The sequence below is a fragment of the Rhinopithecus bieti genome, unplaced genomic scaffold (genome assembly GCF_001698545.2).
Source record: "Rhinopithecus bieti isolate Rb0 unplaced genomic scaffold, ASM169854v2 scaffold_789, whole genome shotgun sequence".
Lineage (NCBI taxonomy): Eukaryota > Metazoa > Chordata > Mammalia > Primates > Cercopithecidae > Rhinopithecus > Rhinopithecus bieti.
In genome coordinates this window covers 28,225-54,992 of record NW_016803200.1, presented here as the reverse complement: position 1 = coordinate 54,992, position 26,768 = coordinate 28,225, and the positions used below count along the sequence as shown (strand labels likewise).

The 26,768-nt window shown below is 34.7% G+C and overlaps 1 protein-coding gene across 3 annotated transcripts in view; it reads right to left on the bottom strand.

Annotated features, from left to right (window-relative positions):
* Positions 1-26,768, bottom strand: part of CWF19L2 (CWF19 like cell cycle control factor 2) — a 125,724-nt gene that overhangs the window by 75,652 nt on the left and 23,304 nt on the right. For all 3 annotated transcript variants that reach the window (XM_017868856.1, XM_017868863.1, XM_017868873.1), the window contains 4 exons: positions 25,000-25,115; positions 19,858-20,510; positions 7,417-7,510; positions 5,452-5,541 (listed from right to left, as the gene is read on the bottom strand). In XM_017868856.1, coding sequence (XP_017724345.1) covers positions 5,452-5,541; positions 7,417-7,510; positions 19,858-20,510; positions 25,000-25,115 — 953 coding nt within the window. The remainder of the gene's footprint in view (positions 1-5,451; positions 5,542-7,416; positions 7,511-19,857; positions 20,511-24,999; positions 25,116-26,768) is intronic.

The following is a 26,768-nucleotide window of genomic DNA, read 5'->3' as shown; positions in this document are numbered from 1 at the left end:
ATAAAATCTGGAGGGACATGGCCAACCGTAGTCAAAAGATGAGAAGAAAATGGTCACTTCATTTGATAGGGTCAGCAAAGCTTGACTACAAGAAGTAACACAAAAATCTCAGGCTTTGGTCTATTCTTTTGTAAGAGTGTGGTGTGTGTGCGTGTGTGTGCGTGTGTGCATGCGTGCGCGCACACACGCACACATATATATACGTACACTATCATAAAACAGCAAGGTATATTCTCACTGATTGGGGTCCCATACTTTCTGATCCATTATTCTGTTAATTGTACAAAGATCCCTCTTGCTATGGGGGGACCTTAACCTGCCTAAAACAGTTAATTTCCCTTAGATGTTTAAGTAACTTTGCAACTCTGAGATTAAAAAATAAATAAAACTTAACCTTTTATATTACGTTTAGGTAAAAGTATAGTAATAGCTCTGCAACCTTTTCTGATATAAAATTTATTTCACTTTAATGCAGGAAACACATTTCTAATGGCACTCACATTCATTTATAATGACTTGTTCATTACAACTTAAGAATGTGTGTGTTTGTCTTTTTGAAGGTATTTGAAACCTTAAGTGAACAAGCTATACAAAGCTAGTAACAGCTTTAAAATTTTATAATTTAATTAAGCTAACCAAGAAAATGGTAAAGAATTTTAGTCTGATATATTTCTTAAAATAATTGAGGAATTTGCTAAATTTACCAAGAGTATTTAATGCTTAAGGAAGGGCAGGTTATTTAAGCTAATAAATTTAATAAATATGCTAATTAAAATTAAGTATTCCTTCCTATACTCACATATATTTAATGCCCTTCAGATATTTTAAAACCCTAATCATCAAAATTCTGCTTTTCTATTCCAGAATATATGATAATGAAAGTAAAATAGAAGAGTACTTATGATTCATATTTTATTTTCTTCAATAGGCCTAATATTTAAAGACAGGGACAAAGGCAGAGATGGATTGTCCAAAGATCAAAATGGAACAATGGCCTCTTAGTCCCATCGACTGGAAGTCATTCTAGCGGCCTCAGCACTGTTCCCATGATGCTTGTGCTACCAGGCTGTGGAATAGTTACGTCACTACAGTTGTCTGAAATGAACAGTATTTGATATAAAGAAATTTTTCTTACAAAGATAATTTCTCAACCAACCAAATCAAAGGGGAAAAAAAACGCCTGATTCAGGAATACCCTGAAGTCCAGCCACAGCTTTAGAACCTTTAATAAAACTGACAAGTGCCAGGAAAGAAACAGGTATAAATGAGAAGGTGGTAACAAGTATACACATACATATGTAATTTGAAAAGATACATGCCATAGAGAATACTTCAAGAATCTTCGAGGTTTCTGACAAACATACTCTTACCACATGATCCAGCAACTGCATTCCTTGATATTTATGCAAAGGAGTTTTCTGTCTTCTTGGTTTCTTGTTTTTTGAGATGGAGTCCTGCACTGCTGCCTAGGCTAGAGTACAGTGGCATAATTGCAGTTCATTGCAACCTCCGCCTACCAGGTTCAAGGAATTCTTCTGCCTCAGCCTCCCCAGTAGTTGGGATTACAGGTGCCCACCACCATGCCCAGCTAATTTTTGTATTTTTAGTAGAGACAAGGTTTCGCCATGTTGGTCAGGCTGGTCTCGAACTCCTGACCTCAAGCAATCTGCCCATCTCAGCCTCCCAAAGTGCTGGGATTACAGGCGTGAGCCAGCGCGCCCAGCCTACCCAAAGGAGTTGAAAACTTCTGTCCACACAAAAACACTGCACACAGATGTTTATAGCAGTTTTATTCATAACTGCAAAACTTGGATGCACCAAGATGTCCTCCAATAGTGAATGAAAAAGTAAAATGTGCCACCTACAGACCATGAAATATTATTCAGCACTAAAAAGAAATGAGTTATGAAACCATGGAACGACAGAGAGGAATCTTAAATACGTATTAGAAACCAATCTGAAAATGCTACATACGGTATGATTTCAATTACGTGGCATTCTGGAAAAGGCAAAACTATGGAGAATAAAAAGAATCCAGGTTGCCAGGGGTTAAGGGATAGGGAGGCATGAACAGGTGGAACACAGAGGATTTAGTACAGTGAAACTACTCTGTATGATACTACAATGGTGGATACATGTCATTACACATTTATTCAAACCCAGAGAATGTACAATACCAAGAGAGGACCTTAATGTAAACTATAGACTTTGGGTGATATAATGTGTCAATGCAGGTTCATCAATTGTAACAAATGTACTCCTCCGTTAGGGGCTATTGATAATGGGGGAGGCTGTGCTTATGTAGGGGCAGGAAGTATATGGGAAATCTGTGTACCTTCCTCTCAATTTTGCTGTGAACCTAGCACTGCTCTAAAAAATAAAATCTTAAAAAGAAAAATGTCTTTGAGGTTTCAAAAATGGAAAATGTTGCAACTGTATGAGAAGATTAGAAAACGGCCATAATGAAGAAGGGTGATGTCTGGCACAAATAATAAATAGCATAGGTAAATGTGAAAGAGACACTGGTTATGTGTAAGACAGTCTTGGAGGTAGCACTGGAAAACGGGGCTATACTGTGGAAGGCTATGCTGCAGGAAGACCTGGTACTTACAATTAGCACTAATAAACCACTTAAAGTTTCAGAGTACAAAATTAGTTAACCACAAGGACACCTGAAAACAGTAATGTGGCAAAAGTGTGTAAGATCAACTTCACAGTACACCTAGTTCTAGCTATCCTCCCAGTCCCTACTTTTTAATCTTACCAGTAATTTCTCACTCTCCATTCTTTAATCTGTGTGAGAAACTTTTAAAAAATATTAGGTACCACAACTTAGCCATTTTCATAAACATACTCTGTATAATGTTATCTAAGTCATGAATGACTTCAGCCTGAAGAAAATTCTAGGGAAGTTGACTTTATACATTCTCATCTCCTCCCGCACTGACAGTAAATTATGTAAATTAATCTTTGAGAACAGACCTTTAAAATCAGTTATAAACTTCATTATATCCCAAACCTGATTCTCAAAAGAGCTGCTTTGTCCTTCACCATCAAAAAGAGGTATCATGTAAACACAAGTACTTTCGTGGGTTTAAATCCTTGCCCTGCACTTAGTAGTTGTATACCTGGACAAGTTACTTAACCCTCTGTGCCTCAGTTTCTTGATCTATAAATCTGTAATAATAACATGAACTATCTCAAAGGATACTGTGAAAATTGCATGAGTTATTTTGGGGGAAGGGAGAGGATCTTGTTTTAGTGTTTTGTTTTATTTATTTATTCATTTTTTTAGAGACAGGGTCTCACTCTGTCATCTAGACTGGAGTGCAGTGGTGCAACCATGGCTCACTCAGCTGTTGAACTCAGCTGTTCAACTTCTATCTACATTTATGCCTGTGATTATTTCATGCAGTATCATAGATTTAAATATCACCTATATGTTAATGACTCCCAAATTTCTATCTCCAGCACAAAGGACTTTTCCCCAACTACCCAATTCTATCTTCTCCCTACTCCCAACCATCCAACTGCCTACTTGACATCTCTACTTGTTCCACATCTAACAGGCATCCAAACTCATATCCAAAACAGAATCTCTGATTTGTCCCAAAACCTATTCTTCCTCTTTCTTCCACAACTCAAATAACAGCTATTCTTTCAGCTGCTCAAGCGAAAAACCTTGGAGTCCTCTTTGCCTCCTCTCTTTATCCCATTACCCACTACCCGCCTAAACCACCATAAAAATCCTGTCAGCTTTTCTTTCAAAATACAACTGCAAGTATTTATAAAATACAAAATGCAATCACTTCTAACCATCTCCATAGCTACTATCTATCTTGGTCAAAGCCACTATCATTTCTTATCTGCATTATTACAAAAGCCTGCCTCTACTTCAGCTTCTGCAAACCGTTCTTAATAGAGAATCCAGAATGGTCCTGTCAAAATATGTTTTCTGCTTAAAACCATTTAATAGTTTCTCACCATCTCAGTCAGAAAAAAAAAAAAGAAAAAAAGCCCACCTCCTTACTATGACTTTCAAAGCTTAACATGATCTGGCCACCTATAGTCTCTCTAACCTGTATCTCCTACTTCCCTCTCTCATTTATTCCACTCCAGCAACACTGGTCTCCTTGCTATTCTTCCTACACATCAGACATATTTCCATCTTTGGGCCTTTAAATCCATTCCCTATGACTACAGCACTCTTCACTCAAATACACAGAAATTCACTCTTCCACTAACTACAAGTCCTTACATAAAGTCCTTACACTTTTTCAAGAGAATTGGCCTGCGCATCCCAAGCCACCAACCCACCTGTCACTCAAAATTGCCACTACCTTGCCATAGAGTAACTTTCTGATATACTGTATTATTTTTTAACTTGTTTATCATTTTTATAATTTGTTTCCCTCCCTACCCAAATGAAAGTTCCATGCAGGTAGGTGTTTTTATTTGTTTTATTCACTAACAGATAGATGAATTAATCATAGACCAAAGTAATTTTTTTTTTTTTTTTTTTTGAGACGGAGTCTCACTCTGTCACCCAGGCTGGACTGCAGTGGCTCGATCTCAGCTCACTGCAAGCTCCGCCTCCCAGGTTCACGCCATTCTCCTGCCTCAGCCTCCCGAGTAGCTGGGACTACTGGCACCCGCCACCACACCCAGCTAATTATTTTGTATTTTTAGTAGAGACGAGGTTTCACCATGTTAGCCAGGATGGTCTCGATCTCCTGACCTCGTGATCTGCCCACCTCAGCCTCCCAGAGATCTGGGATTACAGGCATGAGTCACTGCACCCAGCCAGTAATTTGTTTTATATGAAATGAATATCTAATTCAAGTCCCTCATTCTGAAGGAGACAAGTTAAGGAGCAGTTTGACTCATACAGAAGCAATCAGTAAGCAGCACAGTCGAGAATAAAAGCAGGTCTCCTTGGTCTCAGCCTGAGGCTTTTTTCCACCAGGGCACACTGGTAGAATGTAAGAGAATACATAGAAAACTAAATTTTTTTAAACAAGCATGCATACACATAAATACACAGACACATATACAGACACATCTCACATTAAAATATTACCACTGCCAGCTGGGCACAGTGACTCACATCTATAATCCCAGCACTTTTGGAGGCCGAGGGGGGTAGATCATTTGAAGTCAGGAGTTCAAGACTAGCCTGACCAACATGGTGAAATCTGTCTCTACTAAAAATACAAAAATTAGCCAGGCATGGTGGCACACACCTGTAGTACCAGCTACTCAGGAGGCTGAGGCACAAGAATTGCTTGAACCCAGGAGGCAGAGGTTGCAGTGAGCCAAGATCACGCCACTGTACTCCAGCCTGGGCAACAGAGCAAGACATTGTCTCAAAAAAATAAATTAAATAAAATATTACCATTGCCCAGTAGTAGTGTTATACAAGGTAATTTTCTCCAAACTTTTATTACTTACCTCTACCCCAGATTTTTTTGGTGCCTGTGTTACAGTTTCTTTGAATTTATTTGCCTTTTCAAGTTGAGCTTTAAGTTGTTCAGCTAATTCCTTCAAAAAGAAAAACAAGTAAAATATGTGCAATATGTAGTTTAATTCTTTACAACAAAATGTTCAAATTTACACAACAGAAGGAAAGATAGTATAACCAACACTCATGTAGCCAACATCTAATTTCAACTACCAACCCACAGCCTAGTATATTACTTTTTAATGAACTTATCTCAGTTACAAACTCCTTGAATACCTGTGACGTGTTTATGCTTCAAAGATAATTAATTACAAGGACATATATTTTGGAGGAGATAGACGAAGGAATACATAACCTTAATGACATTTTAATAATTACTAAATATTATAAAAGTTCAATATTTTCGACTTCAGTTATTGGTAACAAAAAAGCTATCACAAGATTTAAAATGTTACCTTCTTTATTGTTGATAATTTGGATGAAAATTCTGAATATATTTCATTTTTACTCTAGGAAACTTATAGAAATTTATATAAAACAACTGTCATATAAAGCAATAAACCATGAAGTAATAAATTAAATAAGTAGATTTATGTGACATGCAAAGAACAGCAAGCGCCACCACAGTGCTCTTCTTGAACACAAGAACACATATTTTACCCTTTTACCTAGATGACCTCTCTTTCACTATTTTAACTAATTCCTCCATACTTTCAAAGCTCAAACTTTATTTTCTTGCTATCATTATTGTTATTTTCCTGATCAATTTCTAGGATGAGTGGAAGTTCAGTGTTTCCAAGGATCAGATTCAAAGAGAGCAGCATATGCAAGATATGCCCTTTATTAGACATAACACAGAAATACCTTGTTTGGTTACCATTTGTTCTACTATAGTATTGTACTAACAGTTTACCAAAACATAAGATTCCCTAAAGATCCCTTATATTTGGGTTTGAGATGAGTGCATACATATGATCATGACCGAATCTATTCTATCAAGATGTGGAATATCTGGCTGTGCTATTCTGCTATGTGCACTTTAATATATACATCTCACTGTACATTATTTTAATATGCATGTGACAGTAAATGAATGGACGAATGGATAAATATAGCTCTTACCAAATCATCCCTATTTCTTACAATTCTGAGGTAAATTAGTCGTAAATCAAACATTACTACAGGAATTAAATGAGTTAGCCTACACAAAGCATCTAACACAGTATCAGGCACAGCACATTTACTGCAAACTTGAATGACTTAATCCTCCTTTTTTAGGTTCCTAAGTAATTTGGAAAAGTAAAAAACATTCTTAAAATACATGACAAAATGAGGTGGAAAAAGTGACATCTTTATCTCCCTTAAATATGCTCAATGAGTTAGAAATGCAGGAAGAAAGCAAATAACAAAGTAAAAAAAGAAATTTAAAAGCATGAAGTTCCTTAGGATCTTAAATTTCAGAGATCTGACAGAGAAAGTAGATCATTTATCTACAAGTAGGCAGATAGTACTGTTTACAGAAAGGTTCAAGAATTTTTTTTTCTTTTTTTTGAGACACAGTCTCACTTCGTCGCCCAGGCTGGAGTGCAATGGCGTGATCTTGACTCACTGCAATCTCCATCTCCCAGGTTCAAGTGATTCTCCTGCCTCAGCCACCCCAGTGGCTGGGATTACAGGCACATGCCACCACATCAGGCTAATTTTTGTATTTTTAGTAGAGACGGGGTTTCACCATTTTGGCCAGGCTGGTCTCAAACTCTTGACCTCAAGTGATCCTCCTGCCTTGGCCTCCCAAAGTGCTGGGATTACAGGCCTGAGAATTTCCTTAAGGAATCAATAATCAACAGTTATTTTCACAGTGTGCTATATCCACACTACTAAGGAACTTCTAAAATTACTCATAAGAAGTTAAATATTTAATCACTATTCTCCAAAACAACATCTAAGAGTCTTACCATATTCCCCATCATCTCTGCTTTGATAATCTTGGCTCCCAACTTGTTCTTCTCATCAACACTCAGGATGTGAATGGACTCATGCTCTGGACTTCTATAGGAACAGGACAGATTAACAGCATATGAAATATAGGTGTTAATGCAAGCAATAACATCAAAACTCAAATGTTATTTTAACTGATCTCAACAAAGCATGCAGCACCAATAGATCATGATTGTAATACATGTAAATTAAACTAAATATTCTTCCATAAACTGGTAGTTTAAAATTCTCTGTTACAATGCCACAATCAACTATGGCAGTTATAATAACTGATCAAAATCCCAATAACAATGAGATATATAGTATTTATCAACTATTCTTATTTAATATCCCCATGCTCGTTATTTCAAAAAAGAAACAAATAAAAAACTAGAACCAGGCCATAATTCTATACATCTTTGGAAACTTTTCTCATTTCACATGATAAGTTGTTAATAATCTAAGAAACTATATTTAACTGCATTCAAAGAATAAAAGCAATGATCATGTGCTTTTTTGTAAACTCAGTCCACAACATAACATATAGTCAAATAATATAAACTAGTTTAAAACTGATATCATGTGCCAAACCTATACTATGGAAGTATCACACAAAAAAAGAAACCGCCAGCCAAGGTCAGATTTCCCTAGCTTACTGCCTTAAGAAATAATTCAAGGCTACAGTGCAGGACAGTGATCTCAGTCAAGAGCCTGAAGGACTTCTGAGTAAAGGAGACATAGCCAGGAGTCCAAGAATTCCAAGGCAGCTAGAATTCACAGAACAGAGTACCAAAGAAGAGAAAGCTGCACCATAAGAAAATCCCAGAGAACTGCACAGGGTTCCCCTTGAGTACTCAGCAAGAAACTACCTGCAGTCAGGGAAAGAACCAGCTGAAGGACTGGAGGTAGAGTACTTGGCACTCCTGGGAACTGCATGTTCAGTCGCACTAGCCAGACTAGGAAATCATGTAACTCAAAAAGCACTAGACAAAGTATTAACAGTCTTGCTTCATTAGTGGGAAACAGCATGCCCTAGACTAAATGCTGCTCTGGGTCCACCTAAAAAAATGTTAAAACGAAAGTTAAAAGGATCAAATGGTTTCCAATTAACCACATTCCAGAACAAAGTTCAGGAGTATTTATAGAAATTCAGAAATGTCTAGCACTCAACAAGGTAGTCTGTAAAACTTAGTATCTAATCAACGATGATCAGACAGGCAAATAAGTAGAAAAACACCCATAATTAGAACACAATGCTATCAGTCAAAATCAACCCAGAACCGACACAGATGTAAAAAACAGCAAACAAGGATACTAAAAGTGATTATTATAACTGTGTTCCATATGTTCAAAAAGTCAGACACAACAAAGATATGAAAAAGATCCAAAATAAACTTTTACAGATGAAAACTACAATGTGTGAGATAAAAAATATACTGTACAAGATTAATGGAAAATTAAACTGCAGAAGTAGAGTTTGGTGAACTTGAAGCAATTTTCTGCATGAAAAATGGAACACAGAAAAGAATCTGTAAAAATGGACATGGATGCAGCTGGAAACCATCATTCTCAGCAAACTACTGCAAGAACAGAAAACCAAACACCGCATGTTCTCACTCATAGGTGGGAACTGAACAATGAGATCACTTGGACTCGGGAAGGGGAACATCACACACCGGGGCCTATCATGGGGAGGGGGGAGCAAGGAGGGACTGCATTGGGAGTTTTACCTGATGTAAATGACGAGTTGATGGGTGCTGATGAGTTGATGGGTGCAGCACACCAACATGGCACAAGTATACATATGTAACAAACCTGCACGTTATGCACATGTACCCTAGAACTTAAAGTATAATAATAATAAAATAAAATAAAACATAAAAAAAAATGAAAACAGCATCAGAGGGCTGTGGGGCAACCTTAAGTATCCCACCATACATGTAACTGAAGATAACTATTTTAAAAATATATTTGAGGTTTATAAAAAGTATAAGTAAAATGTATGACAACACTAACAGGCAGGAAAGAAAGGCAGAAATGTAAATAAACAATGATAAAGTTCTTCACCATTCAAGAACAGCATATCACTTGAAGACAGACTATGGTAAGTAAGTTAAAGGTGTAGTACACCATCAAAGACAAAGCAACCACTATGCTTTTTTAAAAAAATTACAGCAACGAAAGAAATGAAATGGAATCATAAAAATAATCCAAAACAAGTGAGAAAAAGAGGACGAAGTGAACAAAGAACAGATGGGAAAAGTAGAAAACGAATAGCAAAGTTACATATTTGAACCTAATTATATCAATAACATTACATATAAATGGTCCAAATACCTAAATTAAAAGGCAGAAATTATCAGATTGATATAAAAGCAAAACTCAACTACAAGAAATGTTCTATAAACACACAGACATAAGTATGTTAAACATAAAAGGATGGAAAAAGATATACCATATTAATGCTAGTCAAAAGAAAGTTGAAATGGCTACATTAATATCAAACAAACAAGATTATGGAGAAAAAATATTACCAGGGACAAAGAAGGTCATTTCATATGAAAAAGGAGTCAATCCAGCAAGAGCGTTTGAATACATGAGCAAAAACTGACAGAAGAGAAATAAACAAATCCACAATCACAGCTATAAATTTCAATACCTCTCTATCAATATTTGATAGGATAAATATAACAGTTCTCCCTTATCTGCAGGAGTTATGTTCCAAGACCCTCAGTGGAAGCCTGAAATCTGGGATAGTACCAAACCCTATCTATAGCATTTTTTTCCTATATATACATATCTATGTTAAAGTTTGACTTATAAATAAGACACAGTAAGACACTAACAACCACTAATAACAAAATAGTACAATTACAACATTATACTGTAATAAAAGTTATGTGAAGGTGGTGCCTCTTGCAAAATACTGTAATATTTTCAGAACATGGTTGACCACGGGTAACTGAAACCTCAGAAAGCAAAACCATGGATAAAGGGGGACTACTATAAACAGAATCGGAAAGCACATGGAAGACTTGAATAATACCATCAACTAACACGCCCAAATGGACATTCATAGAACACACCACCCAACAAGAGTAGAAAACACATTCTTTCCAAGTGCATACAAAACATTTCCAATATACACCATGTTCTAAGCTATAAAAACAGTCTCAATAAATTTAAAGGAATTCAAGTTATATAAACTATATTCTTTTATCACAATGAAATTAATTAGAAATCATTAACAAAAGTCTCTGGAAAATTCTCAACTACAATATTTGGAAACTAAATAGCACACTTGTAAATAACCCATGGGTCAAAAATAAGACCAAAGGAAAACTATATAACACATGTCCGAACTGGTGTAATGTTGCTAATTTAGAGGGAAATTCATAGCACTAAATATTTATATTAGAAAAGATCTCAAATCAATCACCTCATCTTACACCTTAAGAAAGCAGAAAAACAGCAAATTAAAACAAAGTACAAATAAATTCAAAAAACAATAAAAATCAGAGTAAAATAAATAGAAAATAGAAAACCAATAAATTCAATGAAACCAAAAGCTGATATTTAAGGCAATAAAATTGATAAACCTATAGCCTGACTGATCATAAAACAAAGACATCTAAATTACTAATAGAGAGGTAACAGCACTACACGTTGTAAGCACTTTACAAAAAGATATCCAGATGGCAAATAAGCACATGGAGAGATGTTTGGCATCAGTAGTCATTAGCCATTAGGGGAATACAAATTAAAACCACAATGAGCTACCACCACACGTCCACTAGAAGAGCCAAAATTTAAAAGACTGACCATTCCAAGTTCTTACAAGGATCTGGAGAAACTACAACTCTTATACACTGTTGGTGATCATGTAAAATGGTACAATCACTTTGGAAAACAGTTTAGCAGTTTCTTAGTATTTAAACATAAAGTTACCATATGATCTAGCTACTGCTCTCCTAGGTATATTTATCCAAGAGAAAGGAAAGCATATATCAATACAAAGACTTATACATGAAAGTTCAGAATTGTACATAATTTATAACAGCCAAAACCTGGAAACAATCTCAATATTCACCAACGGGAGAATGGAAAAACAAATTGTGATGTATCCACCAATAGTATATTACCCATCAATAAAAAGGAATGGACTACTGACATATGCAACAACATAAATGAAGCTCACAATAATTATGCTGAGTGAAAGAAGACAGACCAAAATAAGAGTGCATAACATATGATCCTATTTACATCAAACTCTAGAAAATGCAAACTACAGCTGACCCTTGAACACCACAGGGGTGAACTGCCCTGGTCCACTTATACACAGATTTTTTTCAGCCAAACGTCAATAAAAAATACAGCATTCATGTGATGCAAAAACTACAGAGTGACATTTTCATACATGTGGGTTCCAACTTGAGTATGTACGACTTTGGTATACTTGAGTGGTCCTAGAACCAACTCCCACGAATTCCAAGGGATAAATGTAGTCTATAATAAAAGAAAGCAGATGTGGTTGCCTAGGAGTGGAGAGCAGGGGTGTGGGAAAGCAGGAAAGAGAGATTATGAAAGGGCACAAAGGCTTTCGGGGGGGGTGATGGTTTAATGAGAATACATGCATTTCAAAATATACCAAAATGTACACTTTTGTATATTTGCAGTTTACTATATGTCAATCATACTTCAAAGTTTCTTTAACCCTCAAAGGGAGTAATACATTTTAAAACCAGAGTATAACTAATTTGTCATAATCTTAAATATAAAGGATATATCTGATATTATTAGTTTTCCTGAATTCCCAGATTCTATAACACTCTATGAAAATTAACCTTAATCGTATTTTCTACAAATTTGGTTTTCCAAATCAAAACATGATCTACCAACAATATATGAAAATTATTTTTAAATAATTAATTCCTCTGGGAGGGGAATCTTTTAACAGATAGACAGCATTGGAATTAAAAAAACCAATCTCTACAGAAAATCTATAGTAGCCATTTCTTCCCATATTGTTGAAAGGAAAGACAATACTCTGGTGTTTAAGAAATCTAAAATATTTGAGGTAAAGCAACACTAGAAAGTAACATATTTTCATTCCCCTCATATTCTTTCAGTCTACATTTTAAAAAACAATTAAAATGAACAGTAGGGACATTGCATTCGTGTAAGCAGGAGAACATTATTGCTTTTTATATGCATCCGTGGGCTGAGTTATTGCTTGTTTTATTAGCTGTACTTTTTTGTATGGAAAATATTTTCAGTACTTTTCAAATTAAATGCTAAGGTACATGTCATTTTCATTGTATTGCAAATGTAATTTACCAGAATTTCTGGCAATCTAATCATCTCTCTCTCTTTTACTTACCAATCAAAACAACTTTCCTCAATTTGCATTCTTTCCCATTCAACTTTCCAAAATTCCCCGCTTTAAAAACTTATGTTTATGTTTATTATGTGGAATTATAGATATTATATTTTTACAGGTATGTATAACGCAAATTAAATAACCACAGTTCATGCCCTTTCTAAAGAGCACCAGTACAATTATTCCCCTATGAAGTCGCTTTCTCCAGGGTCTGTCTCTCAAATTCTTGTTTCCTAAGTGAGAAACTTCTTGGCTTCTTTTCCTTCTGCTATTTGTACCTGACCAGGTTTTTCTTTCCAACTAAAGTTATGTCTAGTTCCTCCATTTCTCATCTCAATATCAGCCAACTGAGAAACCAAAGAATCGAAGAAAGGTTCTTTAGGATAAGGAAGCGATTTACCCAGTATTTCTACAATCCTTTGTTATTCCAGTAGATGCTTACTATAATCCAGATGTAGAACAAGTTCACACATAATCTTCTATTGAGCTCCATATCCAGAAATAAGTCACCTTGCCAGCAACCTTAAGTCTGATAGGATCAGAAGATTCAAAGACCAAGCCATCCATCAATCCGTCTCCTTCTCTTGAGGAGAAATGTTTCAGTACTATTAACACAAACTACTATATCAAATGTCAATATGGCAATAGATTCACGCCTACTAATAGATATGACCAAAAATAAAAGTATAAATACCTAAAAACAGGGTACTAATCAAATTCTCAGTCTCTAATGCAAGCTTCTCATGAAGAACTAAAAGTTATTTCTTTATAATACCAACACCAATCATAACTGACTCTCGATATACAGATCAAGAGGATCACTGATATTCTGGGAATCATGTGTCAAAAAAAAAAAAAAAAACACTGACATTAAGTCATTAAGAAAGAATTCCTAAATTTTCTCCCTTGCCACCCACAATCTGCAGCCACACTTTTCCCTTTTTTTTTTTTAACTATTTCCACCCAAAGCTAATCCTTCTACTTTTACAAGTAAACTGGACCCCACATTAACCCGCATTAACCTCAGGGATCTTGCTCAGTTGCCCCATCTATCATCTGTCTATCTGTCTTGCTTCTTTTAAAATGCATACTGACTCTTTTCCATTAAACATGTTCTAGTATAAATACACTTTCCATCTCTACCATTCCGTAACTGTTAATAATTTAGTCTACTAAAATCTGGCTTCTATACCCTCTTTTATTTAAAAAAAAAAAAAAAAAAATCCCAGATTAAGTAGCCAAAGAAATTTGTTATTATCCATCCAAAGGGCACATCTTTGTCATTTTACTTTCCTCTTCCCCTCACTTCCCAGGATGCAAGTTTAGAGATTCAATCAAGGAAGGCCAATGAAGGTAGCTAAAGTTCATTTAAAGCCCACACATTTCCAGACGATAACTAGAATCTCAATGGATCTTTAAAAGTGGTGATTTCCATTGTCATGAAATGGAATACTCCACACAATTTTTTTTAGCATTTTCTAACAAGAATTAAATTGTTTATTAGTAGATGAGGATAAATGACAAAAATATACAAGAATTCTGAACATCTTTTATACTAGTAATCTCAAAATTAACAGTTACTTCTACACAATATAACAGTAATAGTTGTCAAGTAAAGACATTTAAATGAATGTTGTTGAGCACAAAGTAACTGAAGAAAATATTATTCTATTTTATTTTGTGAACACCACAGCAACGACACTGTTCTACAGCAAAAATCAGGGAATGGGCTCTTCATTTCTTTCCCTAAGCATTTATAATGATGAGCAAATGCTTTGAAAGAAACATCACATGACACCTGCAATTATCCTGCAAAAAGAAAGCAAAAAAAAAAGTGGCACTATTCACAATAGCAAAGACTTGGAATCAACCCAAATGTCCATCAGTGACAGACTGGATTAAGAAAATGTGGCACATATACACCATGGAATACTATGCAGCCATAAAAAGGGATGAGTTTGAGTCCTTTGTAGGGACATGGATGCAACTGGAAACCATCATTCTCAGCAAACTACTGCAAGAACAGAAAACCAAACACCGCATGTTCTCACTCATAGGTGGGAACTGAACAATGAGATCACTTGGACTCGGGAAGGGGAACATCACACACTGGGGCCTATCACGGGGAGGGGGGAGGGATTGCATTGGGAGTTATACCTGATGTAAATGAGGAATTGATGGGTGCTGACGAGTTGATGGGTGCAGCACACCAACATGGCACAAGTATACATATGTAACAAACCTGCACATTATGCACATGTACCTAGAACTTAAAGTATAATAAAAAATAAATAAATAAATAAATAAATATGTAAAATTAAAAAAAGCCCAAACATGTCTCAATTTCAAGAATTACTGCTGTATTTCCGAAGTCCTTTTATAATTAATTTCCAAAAGCAAACCCTATTTTCACATTAAAATGTACTCTTTGAAACACACACAGAGACAGAGGTTGAAAACCTTTGAGAAATAAGTAATTAAAAGAGCTCTAGCCCAATAACATTTTTAAAACCTGCAATTAGTCATGCATAGTATAACGACATTTCAGTCAATGACAGACCACATATGACAGTGATCCCATAAGATTATAATGCTGTATTATTACTGTACCTTTTCTAGGTTATGTTTAGATACACAAATATTTATCATTGTGTTACAACTGCCAACAGTGCTCAGTACAGTAACATGCTCTACTTTGTAGCCTAGAGGCAACAGGCTGTACCATATAGTGAAGGTATGTACTAAGCTATACCATCTAGGTTTGTGTAAGTATACACTATGCTGTCCACACAATGACAAAATCACCTAATAATGAATCTGCCTAACAACAATTTCTCAGAATATATCCCCATTGTTAAGCCACATATGATTTTACTATTCTTGTGCTGGCAGTGTTCACAGATCCCCCTTATTATTTTCTTACCAATTGCCCTCATATTTGCTTCCTTGCTTAAAGATCTCAAACTATACTCAAAGTCTTCAGAATCTAGCATCCTTCTCTTGCCCTTCTGGGCTACAGTAACAAATTGCCAAGAATGACATCCAAAGATTAAAATATTATATAAAAAGGGTTAGTTTCTGATATTAAACTTGTAAAATCAAAATTAAGGACTTCTCATTAATTTTTGTTCACATTACATACTACTCTAAGTTTGAAATTCCTGGAAATACTTAGTCAATATATTTTCTAACAAAAGAAAAATATATGCAAAAGCACATTTCATTTCTAACAAAAAGTTTAAGGTTCTTAATTGCATGGGCCACTACAGTGGATGTTTTTCTGCTACTTAACATAATTGCAGGGCCTAAAATGAATAAAGGAAAGAGTGATAAATTTGAACATATTTAAGAAAGAATGAATGAAAAAAGAAAATAGGAAATTACAAATGATGAAAATCTATTTGCATTACATGACAAATATAAAGAGCTCTCACAAACAAACAATAACTCAAAAAGAGGGCGAAACATATGACTAGTTAACAAAAAAACTACAAATAAACAACACATGAAAGTATGGCAAACTTTACTCGTATTTAAAGAAATAAAAATCAAAGAAATAGTCTGTTTCTCAATTACACACATGGCAAACATTGTAAAAGTTCAATAATGCTATCAGCCGGAAGTAGGAGAAAAGTCATTCCCATACATGACTATAAGAGTTTAAATTGGTTAATACTGCAAAATACGTAAAAAGTAAAATGCATGTACTCTTCGACCTGACAGTTCCACTCCTTGGAATGTATGTTACAGCTATATTTAAATAGCATGCAAAGATACATACAAAAAATTAAATGTGGAATTGTTTCTTAGAGCAACAAACTGGCAACAACCTAAAATTCCATCAACAGGAAACTGGTGAAAAATATTAGGTTATGCCTAAGTTTTACAATGGAGTATTAAAGAGGCTTTAAAATAAAAAATGTAGGTACATATGGGCTAAAGTAAAAAGATCTTTAAGATATTGGAAAAAAAAACAAGATTTGTGAATGGTATATGCATTGTATAGCTATTTAACACATATACTAAATATATCATGTAAGTTTTATATGTTTTTTATAAAATTTTATACAGTAAGTTAAAAATATATATTACACATTTTCAAATACACTAAAAAATTTAGAAAGACACTACTAACACTGTTAACCTGGCAAATGGGATTAGGGTTAGAAGTGACATGAAAGGTAGATTTACATTTTCATTTTATACTCATCTATGTTTTATATTCTTGTTTTATACTCTTCTGTCTATACTGTTTAAATTTTATACATATATATTTATTAAGATTACAAATGGCATGCTCTAAAAAATAATACTGGTGTATACAGCAAGAAAGTTAAAGATATATGAACAATACATATAAGTAAGTAAAAACCAATTCAACTAATTTTTCCAATCATGACCATTCATATGAAAGATTATCTGTAACAACTCACAGTCTGGTAGACTGACCCATGATATATGGCAATATCCATTTTACAAGACACAAAGTTATTTCCTAGTCCCTCACTGAAAATTCTTCCCTTCTTGCAGCTTATCTTTTTTCCTCTCTCCTATGCCTCTAAACTGATCAACTTTTCTTGTATTCTAACAAAATTACTCTCATGGAGCATATCAATAACTTCTCCATAATCAATGTATAAAAGAAAAGATTTTCTTTCCAAGCAAATTCAAGGTTCTCCCTTTTTAACCTTACCTGAAAGCAAGCTAAATAGACATCAGACTACAGAGCCTAAGTTCTGCAAATAACTAATTACATAATAATATCAATAGTAACAATAACGGCTAAGATTTATGGAGCCCTTACTAAGTGTCAGATACTATGCTAAGTTTTTCGTACACATTAACTCACACGACAACCCCATGAAGTAGATCCCGTTGGTATCGTGGTTTAAGATAAGGAAACTGAAGCACAGCAAGGTCAAGTGTCAACTCTTAGGAACAGTCATAGACCCAGGAAATGCTTAAGTGTTACACATAGGATTGCTAGATAAAATACATGACACTTGGCTAAATTTGAATTTCAGGTAAATAACAATTTTTTTTTTTGCATACATATATCCAAATATTACAAGGAATTTATTTTTTATTTTTAAAAAATCTGGAAACCCTAGTTACATAACACTGTGTAAGTCATAACCTGAGTTCCCCTCAGTTTCTGCATCTGCAAAATACAGGGGCTCAGCCTATTTCTTCTAGTTCTAAATCATGTCTATGATTTTTTTTCTAGTTCTAAAATTCATCAGTCCTAAAACTCTCTAGAATTCTAGCATTTTATAAAAAACGCAACATATTCCCAGGATAATGTTCAGACAAATGAATAACTTCTAACAATCTTTCACTGGATCTTTCCAGGCATTCTTTAAGGTCCTGTCGTCTTGGTCTCCTACTTTACAACCACTCTACATTCTCAGGAATCTTTTTTTTTGGATGATTCCTAGATTTTTTTTTTCCCTCTCTAGCCAATCGCAGAATTCATAGAAAGCCTCAAACCCTCTGTACTATCAAATCAAAACAATGAACAGAAAATACTGTCTTCAAAGGAAAAATTACATATATACATACATATATACACACACATATATAGCTTTTCATGAGTGCTGTCTTCAAACCAAAAAACTATATATATACATACACACACACATACATACACAGCTTTTAGTGAGTGCCTGTATTATAGTGTATCTATTAGAAGCTTACAACTTAAATAAGACATACAAGTATGCAGCAATCAGACAACCAGTTGGAATACTAATTGTGTGGTATTACTTTGCAGACATGTTCCTTAGCTAGAATCACAGAAGAAGGCCTTCAGATCATCCAAACTCTAACCCAATCCTAATGGTATCAGGAAATAAGAGCCTCATTCCCGTAGCGACTGGTAACTGGAAACAGTCTACCACCCAGGGTACCTGGAGTGAAGACTGGACAATTATATATGCACACAGCCTTAGACACTAACCCCTGCCATGTTTGTTTAGTCAATACAATTGGATTTCTTCTTCCATTTCCTGGGAGGAAAGCCCTGACGTGAACCAGAGTTCATTTGACTGGGGCTTAATCACTCAGTTCAGATTTTGCCGGCTTCCTCCCACTGAAAATTATGCACTGAGTTTTATAATCCACTGCTTCAGATGGAGTCATTAACAAAAGTGATTTATCAGACTCACAACCCCAAACCACAGTGCTTTAGTCTACTACAACCACAGGTTTCTATTATTTCCTAAAACCTCTTCCTTTAGTGTCCCACTCATTTGGTGCTATTTTAAAACATATTTTAATGATCATTCAAGTGTAAGTTATTACCCTTTGGACACTTGTTTTTTTGTTTTGTTTTGTTTTTTCTGGTTATCTCCAACAGGACCAGCAAATTTCTAAAGCAAATTCTCTCAGGTTTAGTCCCATTCAACCTGGGTTTCCTCATCTTCTGACCCAGCCCTACGTAAGTGCAACATATATTTTACATTTAAAACTCTAACATTATCTTTAAAATCTGTCAATTGCCCAAAGTGGATTATTTCTTTCTCTGTGCAAAATAACAACCGTAATTCATGCTCCCCTCTGCAAGATCTCTGGCATGTATTTGTCACTTTATATTTAGGCTGTGGCAGCATGTTTTCCTTTTGTCTCCTAGACTTCCTATAGATATGCAGTATTTATGATTATGATTATACTCAACAATAAGATAATTTCCTTAGAAAGTAATGGCATTGGTAACAAAATCTACCAAAATATCTCCTGCAGCACATACATTTAAACCTTAACTCATTCAGTTTTTTAAATTGCAAGGAAGCAACATATTTTGAACAAATATAGCTACTGAATTCTTTCAGCTCTCAAAAAAAAAAAAACCTATGAAATAAAATGCAATCCATAACACAATACTGCATTGTTAAATCTGCATATCTTACCCCTTCTATCAATTTTAAGAAATGTGAGACCATAGTCATAGCTAATAACTGATGTTCTAAAAATATAGCTCTGTTCTTTGAACTCTCTGGATCTTAATATTCACTTATTAGGTTAAAAAATGATAAAATACCCAGCAAATGTAGACTTTGTGTCCTGTAGATGTTCTTTTTTTGGGGGGTCACCTCTGAAGCCTTCATCTTGCGATTTTTCTCTTGTATCTTCTGGAACATGTTGGTATTCATCAGTACTGGTTTCCAGTGGCTTTTGATTTGAATGTTTCTTGCCTCCTCTCCCATCAGAGCGACTCCATGATGTTAATCTTTCTTCATTGTTCTCGGTGGGTTTTCTAAAACCACTACGCAAAGAGCCCTGAGCTACCAACGCTGAAGATGAACTAGGTGGTTCAAATGTTCTGCCCTTGCTGTGAAATGACAGCTCTTCATCATCAGAGGGTCTTAAGAATTTAGCTCTCAAATTGCCAAAAGAAAACTCTTGATTTTGCCTTGGGTTAGATTCTCTTACACATGTTTCTAAAGACCCAGGTCTCTTATCCTTTCCATCACCAATAAATTTATCATTATTGCTATTTTTTGCAGTATCTGTTGTAGCATATCTATCCCTTGAACTGTTATCATATTTTACTAAGTCTGATTTTCTACTTTCTTGACAATTCTGTGCTTTATCTGAATATGTGGGTTTCCTCCACCGCTCCCGTTTATAATCTTCGCTCATGGATGCAGCTTTTTCAGCATCTTCTAATTTCGACTGAAATATTTCCATTGACTACAAAGGAGAAAAATTAAACAAGATATCTAAAATTAGGAATGGCTCAGTGACTTGCACCCCACGTCAGCGCATGACTCACTGCCAAATGGCACACTGAAAAGCCCACTAAGGGGGTGAAAGAAGACCCATACAATCATCCTACACTGAAACGAATACTTTTAAAAAACTTGTGTAAACAATTAAAAATTATTAAATAACAAAAAAGATTCCAAAAGGATGGCCAGTTAGACCAAATGCTCTGCACTAACACAAAGTATAACACAGAAAACAGTAGAGACAAACTTTTCAAAAAATAATTACTTCCTACTGGTTGTCAGATTCAAGAGGTTAAACTGCTAAAACAGACTCTCACAGAAAAAAAAAAGAATAGTTCAAGAACAAGAAAGACTTCGAAATAAAAAATCATGTGTCCCAAAAAGTTGTACAGATACACCAAAAGGAAGAAAAGAGAGTGCTGAAAACTAAATTAACCTGGAAATTCTCTACATTTTAGGAAAAGGTAGTAAATAAATGTAAGTTATAAGAAAAAAAAGACACATGAACAATTGATTCTAGAAAATCTAATATGCATTTATTAGTACTTCCAGAAAGATGGAGCAAAGATGATGGGAGAAAAGCATTAATTTTAAAAATATATAAGAAAATTTCCCCAGCCGATTTCTCAGAAGGACTCATCCAATAGCCTTGGGTGGGGAGAGAAAGAAGAAAACACAGAAAAAAACCCTAATACCTGAATCTCAAAACTCAAGGAAAAAAAAAAAAAAACCTTTACAAGGACTACAAGGACTAGATCGGAGAAGGAGTAAATAAGTGTGAGTCTGTATATGGATGGGGCAGATAAACAACAAATTATCTACAACGGAAAGACAGACTTACAGCTGTTCATCTATAATAATAAATAATAGAATGAAGATTAAATTTTGAAAACAAAATTAAGCTATAATTCTATATAGAGAATTCAATTCACAGTCAAATTATCCTTCTTTGGTATGGGCAAAAGAAAATCATCTTCAAAAATGCAGGGAATCAGGGGGCATATCACTAGCAATTCTGAGGGAAAAAATTACTCAAGATGAGTACGTCGCACCATAAATGAATTAGGGCAAAGATCTCTGAAAAAAAGAACAGATGCTAAACAACAAATGGCAAATGCACTGGTCAAGTCTAAATAATTGTTCTTGTAGTTGCAAACTTTAAAACAATTTTCAAGGAAAAAATGCATCATACATAGAAACAGAAAGTAGGAAGGTAGTTACTGGAAGGACAGGGGATGGGAAGATGGAGGTCAAAGAGTGAGAAGTTTCCATTATTTAGGATAACTAAGTCTAGAGATATGATGTACACCATGAGGACTACAGTTAATAATATCACATTATACACCAAAAATTTGCTAGGAGAGTAGATTTTAGGTACTTTTACCACACACAAAAAAAGGAGAATAACTATGTGAGATAAATGATACACCAATTTGCTTAATTCTAGTAATTATTTCCCTATGCATATCAAAACATCATGGAATACATACCTTAAACATATACAACATAAATTAAAATAATAAAAATTTAAAAAACAAGCACCTTTTACTCAACTTTGAATACAAGGATACTTAAACATGATACTCTTATTCTTAAATGGAAAAGTCATTATTTAAAGACAAAAAGACAAGAATAGCGGCTTCCAATCCTGTTACCAAAGTTCTAAAATTATAACTATTTCAAGAAAAGAAAGTTTAAATATTAACAGAGAGGAAAAAAGCAAAATAATTATTTGCATATAAATACCTTCCCACATAACCCAAAATTTAAAAAATTAGAATAATAAAAGTTTAAAAGAAGGGCTGAACAGCACCAACACCAAGTCAGAAAACATTTTTAAAATTCAATTAACCTCAATGGCATATGCATAATAACTGAACAGAGAAAAATACTGAAGAGCATAAATAAACACTCAGTGTTTTGGGGAGATGACTCTATATTATAAAGATACTAGTTGTCCTTAATTTATCTATACATTTAGTTAAATTTAAATCAAAATTCCAAAAACTTGTAAATTTATAACAAATTTTGGGAAAATGTTTATTCTGTTGAGCTTAAACTAAATTTACTAAGAAAAATAAACACACAGGAAAGCAAAGCTAATATTTTAGTGACTAATAAGAGACTTATTAGTCACATAGTGACTACCACATAGTAGGTGTTTATTATTTGCTATCTGAATAATTTACTGAAAACCACACTAATTAGAACAGTATGATACAAATTCCAGGAAAAGATAGAAAAATCAATGAAACAGATCTGAGAGTAAAGGAACAGACCCATGTATATAAGAAAATTTAATGTATAACAAATGTGTCATTTCAAATTAGTGAGAAAAAAATTCATTCAATATATAGTAAACAACTATATAAGACTTACAAAAAGTTTGATGCCTATTTCATATCATACACAAATATATATTCCAGAAAAATTAAAGATAAAACATAAAAAACTGAACAAGTACTCAAGTAAGTACAGCTGCACATTTTTATGATTGTAGAGTGGGGAAGGCCTGTCAATGAATAATACCAAGAGTATTAATTTATGAAAAAATAATATGAGGGATTTTGATAGGTAAAAATATTCAAAATTTATCCATAGCAAATTACCAATGAAGTAAAAAACAAACATGAAATTGAGGGGAGAAATCTGAACAGATTTATTAAAAGTCTTAAATCATTATCCCAAAAGAAAATGGGCAAATAATATCAATAGTCAATTCACTAAAAAGTACAAATGGCCAAAATAAATGTAAAAAAAATTCCAATTCAACCAGGAGCAATGGCTCACGCCTGTAATCCCAGAACTGTGGGAGGTCGAGGCAGGCAGATCTCAAGGTCAGGAGTTCAAGACCAACCTGACCAATATGGTGAAACCCCACCTCTACTAAAAGCTAAAAATACAAAAATTAGCCAGTCATGGTGGCATGCTCCTGTAGTCCCAGTTACTTGGGAGACTGAGGCAGGAGAATTGCTTGAACCCAGGAGGCAGAGGTTGCAGTGAGCTGAGATTGTGCCACCGCACTCCAGCCTGGGCAATAGAGTGAGACTCCATCTCAAAAAAAAAAAAAAAAAAAGAAAGAAAGAAAAGGAAAAAAATTCCAATTCACCAGTAAACAAATGTATAAAAACAAAAGCAAAACTTAAAAACTTTGCCAATCACAACAGCATAAACTGTAAGGAAGAATCTTACTGTTGAAAATTATGTGATAAACAGATATTTGGAAGTATAATTTGTTCATTCTGTAGAGAAATCTCGGAATATGTACCTTGGTTTAAATGTCTATATCCTTTAAACAGGCAATGTCATTTTGGTAATTCAAAAGAAAATATGCAAAATGCATTGGACATGGACAGCACAGCGCTATTTAACAGGGGAAAGGGAACGTATATAAATGTTCATCTACTGACAAACTGATAAATAAAGGAAAAGCCCGTAAATATATAAGAAAATATTACGAAGTCATTAAAATGTCTGTATTTACTGGCAACCAACTATGTGTACATTATTAAGTTTAAAAAGCCAGGGCATATTCCACGAGTCTACTTTAAAACTCTGGAAGGCCGGGCGTGGTGGCTCAAGCCTATAATCCCAGCACTTTGGGAGGCCGAGACGGGCGGATCATGAGATCAGGAGATCGAGACCATCCTGGCTAACACGGTGAAAACCCGTCTCTACTAAAAAATACAAAAAAAAATAGCCGGGTAGGTGGCGGGCGCCTGTAGTCCCAGCTACTCGGGAGGCTGAGGCAGGAGAATGGCGTGAACCCAGGAGGCGGAGCTTGCAGTGAGCTGAGATCCGGTCACTGCACTCCAGCCTGGGCGACAGAGCGAGGCTCCGTCTCAAAAATAATAGATAAAATAAATAAATAAATAAAAATAAAACTCTGGGGAAAATATCTGGAAAAATATATTCCAGAAATCTTACTTTCTAAAGCTGCTTTCCTCCGGCAATTGAAGAGAAAAAAAGAAAGAACATCAGTAATTACTGCAATAGAAAGATTGTCCAGAAAAATGGGGAAACTGTTTCTAAAATATATACTGTTGCACAGTTTCACTAAGAGTGTATATATACTCTATAAAAAAATTCCATAAAGTACCCAAACTCTAGAATACACCTAACTCTGGAATATACAAAAATTTCAATGGTGGTTACCTCCAGAAGTGTACCATGCAGATTTCTAGCATTGTTTAAATTTTCTCACAATGAGAAAATGTTATTTTTACATTAAACACACCCACATTTAAGTTTTATATACTTAAGTTTTACATTCATTATGTCAATAAAAATATGACACATGTTTAATAATAACAAAACAGAAAATTACTTTAGTATAAAGACATGAAATTTAATATTAATTCAATTCTTCATGGCACAAAACAAAGTTAAAGGCACTTAATTTTTCACCTAATTCTGAAAATAAGAGGCATCTCCTTAATACAGATACTCACCCCGTATCTTTCGGCTACAATGTCCTCAAAGTTTCTATTTTGTTTCTCAGCTTGTTCCTTCATTCTTAGATAAGACTTCCTTAGCCAGCTTAATCCACCATCTTCTACCACTGAAACTAAATTCCAATATTAAATATTAGTTATACTTTTAATGTGGTTATCATACAATTTATATGTATTGCTTCTATAATGACTTCTAAAATACAAAAATAAATATTTTTCTTTAAATATTTAAGTGCATTTGGAACTCAACATATATATATTTGAGTGCCTATATAGGTAAGCCACAGAGTTTTGCCACTAGGAAGAAGGAAAAGATAAATAAAACTATCTATAAGAAAACTGCAATCTAAGAGAATAAGAATAAAAGGACATAATTAACTGCAATAAAAATAATTTGACCGCTATTATAAAGATATAATGGGTTCTAGAAAATGAAAAAAGTAAAGGTTTATTTCTAAGTGGGAGGTCAGGGAAAATTTCGCAAACCGGACTCAAAAAAATGAGTTGGGTTTCTATTTCAAAAAGGTAAGAGTAGAGAGAACATTCCAAGAAATAATTAAGGAATAAAAGGACACACAGAGGGACAGGGCGCGGTGGCTCACGTCTGTAATCCCAGCACTTTGGGAGGCCGAGGCGGGCGGATCACGAGGTCAGGAGATTGAGACTATCCTGCCTAACACGCTGAAACCCCGTCTCTACTAAAAATACAAAACAATTAGCCAGGCATGGTGGGGGGCGCCTGTAGTCCCAGCTACTGGAGAGGCTGAGACAGGAGAATGGCATGAACACGGGAGGCGGAGCTTGCAGTGAGCCGAGATCGCGCAACTGCACTCCAGCCTGGGCGACAGAGCTAGACTCCATCTCAAAAAAAAAAAAAAAAAAAAGGACACACAGAGAGAAAGGGAGAAGAAAAAAAGCTACCTCAGCTGCAAAACAAAGAACAAATGAGGAAGCTATGGAAGACAATGCCAAAGTGGACGTTAAAACAAATTATCTTACTTTAGTCATAATTACCAACCATGAACATTTGAAGGCCTTCAACAAATTTATTAAGCTGGCTTTATTTTCTGCTTTACACATCACACTTTGGATAGTGTAACGAGGAAATCAAATCAATTACTTAAATAAAAATTCTGTTCCTGATTTTCCTTGCCCCAGAACATGACTGCTTTAAGATCGCCCCAGCTCTATAACCAACAAAAATGCACACACATTAACCCCAAGACATATACAAGAATATTCATAGCAGAACACTGCAATAATGCCAGCCTGGAAACAACCCAGGAAATGTCTACCATCAGTACACAGGACACCTACATTGTGACATATTTCTAAAATATACTATTTAATATTATACAGCAAAAAAATGGAAAAACTAAAACTATATATAACAATATGGATGAATCTCAAAATGTGGGCAAAAGGTGCTGGAAACAAAGGAGGACAAACTGATTTCTGGTGCTAGAAAACCGAATAATGGTTACCCTTCAGGTGACAAGGTAGTGACCAGAAGAGTCACAAAGGGGGTTTCTGGGATGCTAACAAGATTTTTCAAACTGTGTGCTGAGTACACAAATGTTTTCATTTTATGAAAATAATCAGTCTGCTGCTGTACACTTACGGTTTGTGTATTTATGTACACATATAATATATATGTAATATATATAATATATATGTTATATGTGTGTATATGTTATATATACATTATACACACAATATATACACACAATATATTATATATAATAATATATATACACAATAATAAT